Source organism: Trichosurus vulpecula, chromosome 3 (assembly GCF_011100635.1).
Source record: "Trichosurus vulpecula isolate mTriVul1 chromosome 3, mTriVul1.pri, whole genome shotgun sequence".
Classification (NCBI taxonomy): Eukaryota; Metazoa; Chordata; class Mammalia; order Diprotodontia; family Phalangeridae; genus Trichosurus; species Trichosurus vulpecula.
In genome coordinates, this window is record NC_050575.1 from 112,454,731 (window position 1) to 112,466,880 (window position 12,150).

The 12,150-nt window shown below is 40.3% G+C and overlaps 1 protein-coding gene across 1 annotated transcript in view; it reads right to left on the minus strand.

Moving 5' to 3' along the window:
• Window positions 1-1,807: 1,807 nt before the first annotated feature.
• The window catches only part of DNMT3B (DNA methyltransferase 3 beta), a 34,678-nt gene continuing 24,335 nt past the window's right edge, over window positions 1,808-12,150 (minus strand). The window contains exons 15-21 of the mRNA XM_036751507.1: window positions 11,786-11,931; window positions 10,413-10,503; window positions 8,724-8,872; window positions 7,845-7,930; window positions 4,816-4,885; window positions 4,091-4,209; window positions 1,808-2,217 (exon numbers count right to left, since the gene is read on the minus strand). Of these exons, the coding sequence (XP_036607402.1) occupies window positions 2,076-2,217; window positions 4,091-4,209; window positions 4,816-4,885; window positions 7,845-7,930; window positions 8,724-8,872; window positions 10,413-10,503; window positions 11,786-11,931 (803 nt within the window). The 3' untranslated portion in view covers window positions 1,808-2,075. The remainder of the gene's footprint in view (window positions 2,218-4,090; window positions 4,210-4,815; window positions 4,886-7,844; window positions 7,931-8,723; window positions 8,873-10,412; window positions 10,504-11,785; window positions 11,932-12,150) is intronic.

The following is a 12,150-nucleotide window of genomic DNA, read 5'->3' on the forward strand; positions in this document are numbered from 1 at the left end:
GAGGCTGTGACAGAGATCCCTCACTCATCACTTCTTTTCAGAAAAGGGGCAACATTGCACGTTCCTTCATTCACTCATCTGTGATAAATGTATGCACCTATGATTTGTAATTATTTGGTTCTGAGGAGGGGAGATGGAAGACACAAAGAAAGAGAAGCCAGAAGCATTTCCCCTTGAGGGACAGACACCTCATGGAAATGTGTCTTGGCTTCCCAGCACTTTAGTGCCTTATCCCCTCTTTCCCTCTCATCCTGTCTGAAGAACAAGTCACCTTCATCAAGCATCTTCCCCTTATATGACATTTAATAAAAAGAACAAAAGGAGGCCATAGAGAAATACTGATTTTTAATTAAACCATTATAATAAGGTAAACTCTAGGCATTCATCAATTTCCATTCTAAAAACTGGGAAAACTTTAAACAAGGCAGTTTTTCATTTGTTATTTGGCTACTGTTACAAAAAAAATTATGAAACACAAACATAAAAAAAGGATAGAAAAACTGTCAACAGTAACGTCCTTATTCTACAAAATAGCACCAGTAAAAGGCCTTAAAACCATTACAATAGCATTTCTGAAATGCTGCTTCCCCAATTGCTTCCTCCCCTTAAAAAGGTTCCTACACAGAATTAAAAGACAGGTGTCATGGCAGATAAAAATTTTCTGGAGGAAGCCTCAGGGTTATTACAGACTTTCCATCTTTTAGATGAAAAACAAAAACAAAATGTGCATTTGAACCCTAAACATGACCACTGTCCAGAGGAAGGTGATGCAAATACGAGACTGGGGGGGGGGGGTTATCATGCAATCCACCTCTGAAACCACAAACAATGCACCTAGCAGTTACTAAGCAAAGTGCCACCTGAGTAAGGAGAAGATAAGGACTCTTTCTTCCTCCACCACTTTTTGGGAGAGGGAGTGGTTAGAGCTGAAGTGACTGGGAGGTTAGTAGCCTAGAGAGCCATAACATACACTTCAAGGCACATATTCATTTAGCTGCCTGTTCAGTCTTGGGCCTTTGACTGCAATATCACATAGGAGACAAGATACTCAAAATCCTGACAAAGAATGAATGTGTCCGTTTACTACTCCAGCCCCTCTATTTTCCCCATATCCCCCCTTTTAGGGCTATCTTGTGGTAGTAGCAGGACAATAAATAATTTAGGATTAGTTTGTGTCAACAATTTTCTTTAAATGCACTAGAAATGTGTTGAAACCAGCCCTGCTGGATTCATCACTTTCCAAAATGCCTGGAGGTGTTACACGGGCATTGACTTGCACCCGAGATTTTCAAAATCATTAGTTCTTGATTTTTATTTCTAGGGTAGGGAGTTTTTATTCTTTTTCTTTTTTTATTTTAATGAAGTAGAAAATATTGGGCTAAAGGAGAATATACAAATAATTGTTACTGACTAAAAAAACCATCATATGCTGCTCAGTTTCTTTCAGTTACATCTGTCAGTCTGTCAGTAGTTTCATTCAGCTACATTTGCATCTTTCCCAACAGGGTTATATTTCACTGAACAAGGAGCAACAAACCAAAAAAAAAAAAACAACAATTTTAATAACAATCTTGACACCTGTGTTGTCTTATTGCTTCCGAATATGACCTAACAAGGTTTGACACCTTATTCTTACAAACTTTAGCCATCATTTTGTGAGGGAAAAAAAAACCACTAAAAATCTCTATTTCAAGTGTAGTTAAAAAAAAAAAAAGACAGAAGCACCAATCTTGCCCCTCCCAGTGGCCACAATCAAGTGGTAGGACTTGTCTATAGGCTTCAGAGAAACAGTTTGCACAGATCTTCTGAAGGAGTGTGCCTCAAAAACAAGAGTCCCACTGAGCAAATGGGGAAAAGTCTGAGGTACGTGTAATGACTGATGGTTTAGGTCTTAGTCTGACCTTATTCATCACAGCAACAAAATTGAAGAATAGCAGAGACTAGAACTTGGGAGGGGAAGTTGAGAGGGGGAGAAGAACCCAGAAGTTCTGCCATCCCTGGTAATGGTTCTTCCCCAATGGCACCCTCCTCCAATGGCCAAAATCCCCTTCCACCTGTCAGTTCCAGCCCATGTGTTATTCACAGGCAAAGTAGTCCTTCAGTGGGGCAAAAAGATGCCGGATAACAGGGACGCTCCAGGATCTGCCCAGCAACTTCTGGCGAGCACCTCGACCCATGTTTGACACGTCGGTGTAATGGACAGGAAAGCCAAAAATTCTGGGAGCAGGAACAAGGCAAAATATGGGGACATGAGAGGCAGCAAAATTTATTCCCTCAAGGCTGGAGCCAAATTTTCTTGGGGTAAGACTATAGTTAAAGTAAAGGTAAGGGTCCTTTAATGTACATCTATACTAAAATCCCCAAAATTGATCTGGTCCAATCTTGACACACAAAACACAAGTTTAAAATTGCAATTGGAAGCCAACTCAATTTTACAGACCATTCAGTTTGGACCTGCAGTCACACCCCGAGCCATCATTATCCCGTACCAATAATAGCTAATAACTAGCATCGGCCCTTTGAAGTTTTGCGAAGCTCTTTTACAGATGATGGTGACTAACATTTATAGAGCACTTGCCAGAGGCCAGGCACTGTGCTGAGTGCTTTAGTTATTCTCTCATTTGATCCTGACAGATAGGCACTACCATTATCTCCATTTTACAGATGAGGAAGCTGAGACAAACAGAGATTAAGTGACTTGCCCAGGGTCACACAACTGGTAATTATCTGAGGCTGGATTTCAACTCAGGTCTTTCTGACTCCAGGTCCAGGATTCTATGTACTCTGTCACCCCAGCCACCTCACCAGTGGCACACCATAGCATCCATTAAGTTATATGGCCAGGAATACCTAAGGCCAACTTGTGATTGTGTCTCTTTAACAACACTAAAGATAAGAGAGTGGCATGTGAGTCAAGGTATCTGGGCTCCACTTGTGAAATGTAGAATGCATGATGAAACACACCACCCACACCTCCAGATACAGAAGAGGACTCAGTGCAGATTGAGGTATTTTTTGGGGGGGGGCAGGGCGGAGGAACATGGTTAATGCAGGAATGTTTTGCTTGTCTACACATATTTGTAATGGTTTTTGTTTTTCTAAGCTTTCTCAGTGAGAGAACAAAGAAGGAGGTGTGAGAGGATTTGGAGATAAAAAAAATGTTTTCATGCCTATCACAGTAGGGAAGTCATTTATTTACCCTTTGAGGGCATAAGCCTCATAAAATAACGTGGTTGGAATAAATACTTCTATAATATCACTACCACCAGGTATGGGAAGGAGAGATCACCTACTCCTCTGAGCCAAGACTGGCATTATATGATCTAAAAGCCTAGAGATCTGCCTAGCTTTAATGTAGTAATAAATAGTGAAAATATGCACCTTTCCTAGTACTTAACCCCATCTTAACTCTGAGAAACACATAGTGAATGGCCATCAAGAAATCAGCAAAGATACAAAATTGCTGGTATCTTGGAAATCTATGGTTGGTCTCTTCCAAATGGGAAGTTAGCAAACCATTTAACACATTGATCACATCTTCCGTGAGATCAAATGGAGAATAGAGCTTAACATTACTTGATATTCTCCTTTTATATGCTTCAAGCAAAAATTAAACATTACTATACCTTGATTATTGCAACATTTCCACCTCATTCTTTAAAGCCTTCAAGTCTACCTGCCTTCCACGAGGCCTAGCTCCTAGGAAGTATTGATCTAATTAAACACATATCCCAATATGTACTGTAGTGATATGCACGGACGCCTTATCTTCCCAGATAGGACAAGCTCTCCAAGGCCAGACATCCCACTATACCTCCTAAGTCAAGCACGGTCACAGAAAAAAATATGTTGAATGAAATAGGGAGTGGGGAAACGAGAAAAGGGAAGGCCAGGAACAGATAGACAAGAAATGTGTTGAGTAGCTGAATTTTCTTACTTTTCTTAAAACCATTGTGTTAAGCAACACAATTTGTCAGTCACAAATGAGTAGGTTAGGAAATCACCAATTCTATCATTTCATCTGTACTTGACCCCACTCCAACCCACCTTCTCTGTTTCTCTCTGGACTTTCTGCCCCAAATCTGCTCACCTTTCTAGCTCTGTGCACCATAATATATCTTCTTTGCCATTCATGATAACAGGGAATTGCTGATTTTTCCCCTGTTTGATCGAGTTCGACTTAGTTGTTATTGTCTGTACTTTCTTTAACTGGGGAACAAAAACATCAGGTAATAAACAAAGAAGGCTACAGGGTCAGTATGTGAGTGAAAGAAGGTCTGATCCAAGTGGAAGACAAAGCTTTGATTCAGATAATGGTGAGAAGAGGGCAAAAGTATTATCTGGACAACTCAAGGTCAGGGAGAAAAGAGGATGAAAGCCAGGCAAGTCAGTCACAATCAATAGAACTCTAAACTGACCCAATTTACTGGAGCAGTCAACCCCCTAGGCTATGTTAAGCCATTTCCTTTATCTTCTCAGATAGAAGAGAAAGAAAAAGCAGCTCAGGGTTTCTGGTCTTCAGGAAGGTTCCATGTGACAACACAAAAGCAGAAATTGTTAGTCTCCAGAAACCATTCATCTGAGACCAAAAAAAGGGAAGTTCATGTGAAATGCCTCATAAGTCTGGCCAGACTTCTAGAGGGCACAGAAAAAACAGGGAGGGCATTAGAAACAGACAAGGACCTCACATTAAGGAGTCCAAAGGGATATCCCTTTCCTAAGGGAAAGGACCCTTAGACATCAAATCCTTAGACCCTTATAGAAGGGCACACGGGTATTAAAAATGAAAAGGATATTGTTTCAGAACAAGCTTACCTTCGCTATCCTATTGTACTCCAGGCAGTCCTGAAGCTCGAGTTTATCGGTCTTTGATGCTATCACCGGCCTGGGAACAGCCAAAACTCATTATGTTCTACAATCCACAAATGAATCTACTCTGCTTCCAATTGCCTTCTAAGCCAGTGATCCCTTTATAGACTCAAACAGTGGTAAGAGTAGCAAGTAATGAAACAATTTGATGAGGCAGCCGAAAAGCTGTATGAATAGAAGCAGAGGCTCTAAAAGATGAGAACCTACCACCAGGACTGGCCTTAGCAGCAGTTTTTATAAGAGATATGGGTAGAGAAAAAGGAAAAGGAGAGTGGCTGGAGTCATTGGGACAGGAGAATGGACTTTGGGGGAGAGGGAAGAGTGGAACACCACACACAACTGATGGTTTCATTCAATCATTTGAAAGGCTAAATAGAAGAGGCAAATAATGATTAGAGCTGTATAGATCTAGGCTCCCTCAACCTCGTCTAAACTCTCCTAGCTGGAGGTCTTCAAGAGGAGATTTCACAATCACTTGTTACAGAGAGCATACTGAAACAGAGGAAAGCTCCCTGGCTACAGTTTGAAGACTCTGCACTAAAAGAGACTTAAGAGGAAAGAAATGTCGTGCAGTGAAAGGAATCCAGGATTTGGAATGAAAAGGAATCACATTACCTAGTTCATAATGCAAATATCTCATGGTACAGAGAAGAGAAGCAACTTTGTCCACACTACAATGCAGGAGAGGGTACTATTAACGTGTAGAGACAGGAAAGGAAATGGCCAGAGTTCTTAATAAAACCCAAAGCCATAGAGAATAGTTTGACATAAAAGGACAATTTATGAGACCCTGGATCTCATACTGAATCATAGTAAATAAACCACTCTCCTTACTCAGAGCCTCAGTTACTTCACCTAAATGCTGACAGCATAATAGAAAATTACCTCAAATGTCTATGCATGTCCGGAAATATTGAAGCCCCATTACATGATCCCCATCAAACTATGTTGCAATGACCAATTTCCAGAAAATTTTCAACCCTGGGTTGAGTATTATTAGGGAGCCGATCCCCAAAATTAGACATTATATATACTAGGGTTCTATGACCACATACTACTTAATCAGAATTATAATTGAAAAGATCCCTACTGGACTGCTACTACAACCAAGATTTAACAGCAAGAAACAGGGTATTCTACCAATTCAGGGACTACAGCATTAGACATCTGTCAAGCCAGGCCCCTTTCTCTACAAGGCTAACAAAAGGACTCTGCACCTGGTTCTCAATAGCTACATAGCTCCAAAAGCAAAAATAAAGCTCACTAAACACCCTTCCCTTTTGTGGAAGTGGAGGATAGGAACCTTCACACTATGGATATCTTTCATCAGAAAATCCCAAACAAAGAGAAAGGGACCTTCAACATTATCTAGCCTTCCAAATTCTCACTCTAGAATCACATCCATATGTTGGAGCTGACTATTCCTAGCAACAAGAAGATCACTACCTCCAGAGGCAATACCTATGCTATCACATAATGGAGTCAAAAATCTGAATCTCTCTGCATTATAGCTGCTAAGTCTAGTATAGCCTTCTAGAGCTGGGATATACCACTGAAAGGTAAGCTGGTTGAGGGAAGGGTTCATTTTATCTTGTGGCCAAGTACTTGGCACACAGTAGGAACTTGCTTTGTTGAATCTCAATAAATAATGGGCCTTCAGCTATAAATATCCAAAGATAATGATGATGCTTATTAGATGCTCGTTTTTTTCTCTCCAACATGACCAATGTGATCCTCACAACTGCCATGCTTCATATTCAGCAACCTCACATTGCCAGATGAACACACTGTACTTGAAAGTCAGAGACAGGACAGGACATTTTCCGTCTTCAATTTCAAATTATTGTGATCTTTGAGTCTCTCCTCTATTCATATATTCCACTCAGACCAAGAATTATAACTTGTATATTTACTGATGGTAAACAGGACAAAATTCTGTGGATGGCCAAGAAAGACTGACTCTTGGGCCATGATAGTTGGGGGTAAAATATACTCATCTGATAAATCAGTAAGGAATCCTATCCCCATTCCCCCCCCCAATTTTTTTTCAAAAATGCCTGGAGATAAGACATTTGAATAGGTTAAGTCATATGTAAGCTCACCTCACTAGCCTGTCTATGCTGCCCATACAGAACTACATACGAAGGTGAGAAAGTCTCTCAAACTTCAAAAACAACCCTGCAACTTCATCTCATTGAGCCAAGAAGAAAACTATTGACCTTCATAGAGGGTCAAACTCATAATCTCCTACTGGAATAAATCTTATTCGACTAATGAAAATCCTAAAGGCCCTACCCTTGCCAGTTCACTGGAAGGTTTACTGTCACGACTTAAAAGAGCCACCAAGTAGAGCTTTTCCCCATGCTCCCAAATCCAGCCAGTTAAAATCACTTATAAAATTAGGAAGAAGATTCTTACTTTTCAAAAATAAAGAAAACTGGGCTGTTAGAATCAGGGTAAAATGAAGCCACCAAAGACTGTGAAACTCCCATCCACAGAACGCCCTAAGAAGCTCTTGGTAACCTATGGAACTCAAACATTGTCCTGTGGGAAACTTTCTAATGACAAGACTTCTATTGTTGCATCATTAAGAGTCCACATAATCTTATAATAAACAGGTAAATTAAATGGATAACAGATGCAAGGTGGCCTGCCACCAAGGGGAAACTCTTGGTTTACTAAAGTGGGCTGGGGAATAACCACCCTTTCCACCTCTATAAAACTCACACACACCAAGGATGGGATGTGGTCTCTCCCATGTCACTGCTGCTTGACCCAACCTATTGGAGAAGTGAAACACTCTCCAGGTCACCTAAATGGGGCGGGGGGGGGGGGGGGGTGCGTAACGGGTCAGAGAGAAGCACATTTGTGTATGTGTTCTTCAGAACACAATCAGAGGCCCCAGTAAAAAGTCCATTATCAGGGCCCAAGGAGTAGATATACAAAACCTGAGAAACCAGGAGGTGGTTAGTTACCTGTTCATCCCAGGCAGGTTGCCCCAGTAATAGCGGGCTCGGTGCGCAGCTGAGACTTTGATGGCATCAATCATTACTGGGTTACACTGTAGACCAATGGAAATTAAAAAAAAAAAGAACCAATATCAACATAGAAGTGACAGAAACTGGGTAAACTAGGGATCTGATATGGAAGGGATGACATCTAATTCAAAAAATATTTGTGGGGAAAACCAAAATCTAGAGGTTAAATGGATTGTCTCTAGAGAATAAAAGCCTTAGGGGTAGGTATTGAGGCCTTGGCTGCTACCTCCAAGGCCACAACTACCCTCAAACCTGGAATCATTAATAGTGATTATTAATCACAGCGCTACACAGGACAGAGGCCTGGGCAGTATTGTCACAATGAATTCTAAAGATTTATAGCTTTAAGTACGTGGCCAGGGGAAAAAACGATACAACTATCTAGACTTTTTGCCCTGGAGGGAGGGGTTGGTGTTGGAGGGATCTCAGAAAAGATCTTAAAGTAACAGCTTATTGCCCCTCCCACCACCCCACATTTCATCTGAAAAATTATGGGTGTATTAAGGTGAGAGAGGATAAATACGGTCATACTTAGAAGGGTTTTAAGCTTATATTCTCCAAGATGAAAAGCACCTCTTTGAGGTAAGAAAGCAGATTCTGGCATTCTGGAAACAACCTTAGTACAACTTTCAAATAGTAATTAAAAACCAAAAGCAGCTTAGGACACATCCAGCATCCTTTGTGGGAAGTGACCTACCCGTGGTACTTTAAATATTGATATGCGATCCCTTGTGCTGCTGTCCTGACCCCAGACATCTGAGGAGAGCTCATAATCTTATTCCACCACCCCTTCTTGTAAGTAATGTGATCACTCACCTCCAAAAATCTTGAGATGTCCCTCTTGTCATTGACCCTCATGGCCACAACATTCTCAAACATCCAGAAGAAGGGGCGCTCATCTCCCTCTTTAGGACGGGTATAATTGAGTAAATGGTAGAATTCAAAGAAGAGCCTTCCTGTGCCCTCTGTTGTGGATAGATGAGAGAGAAGATACAGAAATCAGGATAGAGGAAGTTCCTGGATGCCAGTCACTCCTTTCAATTTCAGATCCCACCATCTTTTGTATATGGTAGACTCAGTGATGTACCCTCCATTCTTAAAAACCTGCAATTCTATACCAACGTAGCCAACTTTTCTATGTGGTCCCTTTCCCTTTGCTATATAAATGTTAACTGTAAATATTTTAATAGAAAATCATAAAATTTAGAACCAGAATGGATTGTAAAACTTCTCCTGCTTCCTTTGGCTATGAAAAGACCCTTTGACTCCTGACTCTTTTTCATATCTAGGACTTATCCTACTGCTCTGGTCAAGACAAATATAAATCATGTTCTGGCCAGAAAGACAGTAAATAGAGCTGAAAAGGGAGAATAACCTTTGCCCAGGCTTGCTATTGATTTGCTAAGTGAATTTTAACCTACCTCGTAGGGACTAGGTTTCTTCACCTACAAAATGACAAGATGAAATACATGGTTTCCTCCATTTCCAATATTCTATACATAAGCAATTAATGTCTATTCCAACTATAAGAGGCTATATCATTCTGCAATACCTCACAAGAATTTGTTCAATTCTCTATTTTCCCTTTTGGTCAGATTAGTGCAAATCTGAGAAAGAAACATTAAAATTATTATAGCGTCAATCTCCTTGCAATGTGGTATTTTTTGTCTTTAGGAATTTAAGATACTATAGCACTTGGAGCATATTTTGTTTGTGGTCCACAGGTATGGGACATTGCATAAATTTTCATTTTTTTAATGTATTGGCCATTAACTCAAGTGCCATATTTTATTTAACCATTCTCCCAATCAATGGGCCTCTACTTTCCAATTCTTTATTATCACAAAAGTGATGCAGAGTAAATGAAGCAAAGGAAAGAAACAAATATACACCATGACTACCATAAATATGGAAACTGAAAGAACCACAAATCGATCAAAAGCAAAAATGCCAAGAACAAACATGGCTCCAAATGAGACAGAAGATGCATCTACCACTTCAATTCTTTGCAGAGGTATAGTACATTGCATATATTTTCAAACTTTTCTTGATATATTGATTAATTATGCTGATTTTTTTTCTTTAAAGATATTCCATTATATAGAAAGGGTCTGTGGTGAGTGGGGAATACTGCAGGAAGTTCTGGTGATGAAAAAGAGATCATTTTTCTAAAAATATTTATTATTATATGGAATGGCTTGCAGAGGGAAGAGGAGAAAGGATATGAGGAAAATTTAAATAATATAAAAACCAAAAAGGTCAACAATGTATTTTTTTAAAAAGGCTGACCTAGGGAACATAGGTACCAAATCTGTTAAGGGCAATAAAATTTTATTAAAAAAAAAAAGATCCTCACAAGATTGCCCTTTCAGTATCTTTGCCAGGACAGATTCAAGAGGGCAGCCTTTGTAATGAGCCTCAAACCACTGGTTTTTTCTGCATGAAACTCACTCTCTTGGAAAAGCTCTCAAACCCCTCAGAAAACCCAGAAATAATGGTTCTCACCATAAAGGCCTTTCCTGGCAGGATTCACATTTGAAAGATCATTGCATGGACTTCCACCAATAAGCAAATCGAATGGTCCCCATTCATCAATCTGAGAAACAAACAAGTCATGTACTGTAGCTATATCAGAATGCACTCAGCAGACTGGCAAAAGGCAATAACCATAAACTCAAGAAAGCAGTAAGCACACTGGGTGTGCTGCTATATTCTATTTCAAGAAGAGACATATAATGTTCTTTCCTCTAAGATGACAAACAATAATACTGGATCAACTAATAAACATTCATTAAATGCCTACTATGTGCCAGGCACTGTGCAAAACACTGGGGCAAAAGGCAGTCCCTGCCCTCCAGGAGCTTACAATCTAATGGGGGGGGGGCACACACAAACAAACACATATAAATAAGCAAGCTATATACACTACAAATAGGAAATAATTAAAATAGAGAAGGCACTGATGTTAAGAGGGGTTGGAGAAGGCTTCCTGTAGAAGGTGGGATTTTAGTTGAGACTTAAAGGTCAGCAATCAATGAGGAGGAGGGAAAGCATTCCAGGCATGGAGGACACATCCAGAGAAAACGCCCAGAGACAAGAGATGGAGTATCTTATTCATGAAACAACTAGGAGGCCGGTGACATTGTATCAAAGAGTACAGCAAAGAGTAAGGTAATAGAAGACTAAAAGGGGAGGTGGGAGGGGCACTAGACTATGAAGCATTTTGAATACAAAAGAGCATTTTGTATTTGGTCCTGGAAGCAATAAGAAGCCACAAGAGTTTATTGGGGGTGGGGAGGGGGAAGAGAAACAGTGACATGATTTGCCCTGTGCTTTAGGAAAATCATTTTAGCTTCTGAAAAGACAATGAACTGAAGTGGGGAGAGATTTGAGGCAGGCAGACCCCACCAACAAACTACTGTAGTAGTCAAGGCATAAGGCGATGAGGATATGCACTAGGAGTGGTGGCTATGACAGGAGACAAAGGGGGCTTATATGAGAGATGTCATATACAAGAGATACTGTCTTCCTACTAGATTCCCACTCCACTGATGTACATAGATTTTAATTAAGAGATGCCTCTATGTATTCAAAACTAAGTCTTTTGTTTCCCCAATACAACTACAAAGGCAGTCTTTCCACCATCAAATGGAGTATACATGTATATATCACACATACACCAAGAAGGATGGGATACATGTCCTTTCAGAAAATCAAGAAAGAAAACTAGCCAGTTTCTACATCAAACATAGGTGGACTAAGAGTCAAGTCAAAAAATTCTCCAACTTGACGCGTAGCTACTAAATTGACCTGAGTCTAAGGGTACATTGGGGTTGCGGGCTGGGAGAGAAAGGGAGAGAAAACAAACATTCACTCACCTGGCGCTTTGTGATGTTCCTGACATCATGAACATATTTGATGATCCCTCCATGCTTGACTGTCCCAACAGCAATGGAATCTTCACAGATCTCTGAAGCAATGTACTTGTCTACCTTAATACCCAAATCTTTTAGCACTAAGTAGCCTGTCGAAGGCAATGCAAAGCAATCAGGACTCACTTTCTATTTTTGCCCTTCTAGGGACGGGAATCTATAGCCTCATATGGCCAAGATAACCAAACAGAGCTATGGATAATATAATGGTAGGACTGGTTAATTTATATACATCTGGATGCTTCATCTGGAAGCAAAGGTGACAAGGTGCTCACTTGCCTCCCTAACAAAAAATTATGAAAGAGAGAGAG